The following is a 1733-nucleotide window of genomic DNA, read 5'->3' on the forward strand; positions in this document are numbered from 1 at the left end:
AATTTCACCGAAATGTACAAATACGTAATTTGAGGTGTATTATTAACCTTACTTTCTTGTTGTAAGCAAAATATCACTTGTCAAAAGGAGTGTACTCATTATTTCTGTGTATGCGACCTGGAGAGGTGCTTGTAAGCAGCCATGTCAACGATGTGTGTTTAAAATGATTATGATCCTGTTTTCAGTTCACATGTCAACCAGGTTTGAGCCAAGATTACATGATTGGCATAACGTAGTGTCAACAAATTAGCTGTCTTTATTGTTAGGAAAAGTCGTGATTTATTTTCAAAATCTGTGAGCATGTGTTTTACCAATAGATTTTTTTTACCTCTGAAATTTTTTTTTAAATAAACTTATTGTTTAAGGTTACACATTTTCTGTGGCATTGTTTTGATAAGTGTTTGCAATGTCACAAGATTAATTTCCATCCAGTGTTGCATTCATTTCTCTCCATGATGGTGGAGTCTGAAGGCTGCCAAAGGCCTTCTCCACGTCATCCCAAAGACTCTCACTAGAGACTCCTTGGTGGCCAATCCAGGTGGGAAAACATCACATTAACACAACACAGAGAGTAAAGAGCAACCTTCCTCTGCCCTAACTGCAGCTGATAGGCTATGCCCCATCTCTCATGAAGGCAGTGCACCGCCTGAAGTCTTGACATCAGCTGACCTACAGCACCACTTTAGCCTTGCAGTGCTGCACATGCTGGATGTAGTCTGCAGCACCTTCAAGCTTATTATTATTATTATTATTATTATTGAGGACAGCTGACCTACAGCACCATTTTAGCCTTGCAGTGCTGCACATGCTGGATGTAGTCTGCAGCACCTTCAGTACAGGTGAGGACTTGGAGTAGAGTAGAGAGAAGAGTATTAATCCCAAAGGAAATTAAGGTGTCTGTCATGTTACATAAATATTCAAAGACTTAATACACATTATTGCACATTGCAGTAAACATATAGCACAAACTTGCTGTAACCAATATGCACTTGCTTTACAGTTGCTTTGAGGATGTAGCCTGCAGCACCTTCATGTGAGGACTTTAGAGTAGAGAGTAGAGTATTTTTATTAAAGGAAAGGAAATGATGGTGTCTGTCAGCTCTCATAAATACGCAAATACACATTATTGCACATCGCAGTAAACATCCTGTATAGCAGACACTTGCTGTACAGTTGCTGTAGTGCACAGAGGACAATGCAAACATAGACTGACATCCCCAAAGGTCCTTCATGCAAGTGATGGTGGAAAAGGAAGACTGGGAAAAATACATCCAATGTGTACAGTCTGGTAATACTGAATTGTTGGCAATTATTCTACCCAGAACGCCTCCAATTCAGTCAGGTTTGTATTCAGTAGTCAAACTAAGGGGTGTAACACGCTCAACTCAACCAAAGTAAAAAAAAAACCTGGGTGCTCACTCCTCAAGAATATTAGAAATAAAGAGAACCCGGGTCCAACACTGAAGAAGGTTAACCCCGAAGCGTCTAACGGGCATTAAAATACAAGACTTGGAGTGCTGTCCTGTTCTCTTTATTTGTATTCAGTGGTAGGCCTACCAGACTGTTGGGATGTGTCTGCTTCTATAGCAAGTGTCCACCATAAGATCAGCAAAGGTGATCTCTTCTTCATATTAATGGAATACCTTCTTTGAGATTGCAAAAGACCAATAGGTGATGAAACACATGTCAGGGGCTGTACAAGACATGTGCCTTTGAGGCTGGGGTGTCTACAA

General features: G+C 40.4%; 1 protein-coding gene across 1 annotated transcript in view; it reads right to left on the bottom strand.

Moving 5' to 3' along the window:
• Positions 1-1095: 1095 nt before the first annotated feature.
• The window catches only part of LOC134444377 (hydroxyacid-oxoacid transhydrogenase, mitochondrial-like), a 4160-nt gene continuing 3522 nt past the window's right edge, over positions 1096-1733 (bottom strand). The window contains exon 5 of the mRNA XM_063193712.1: positions 1096-1176. Within this exon, the coding sequence (XP_063049782.1) occupies positions 1096-1176 (81 nt within the window). The remainder of the gene's footprint in view (positions 1177-1733) is intronic.

The sequence above is a fragment of the Engraulis encrasicolus genome, unplaced genomic scaffold, assembly GCF_034702125.1.
Source record: "Engraulis encrasicolus isolate BLACKSEA-1 unplaced genomic scaffold, IST_EnEncr_1.0 scaffold_53_np1212, whole genome shotgun sequence".
NCBI classification, from domain to species: Eukaryota; Metazoa; Chordata; class Actinopteri; order Clupeiformes; family Engraulidae; genus Engraulis; species Engraulis encrasicolus.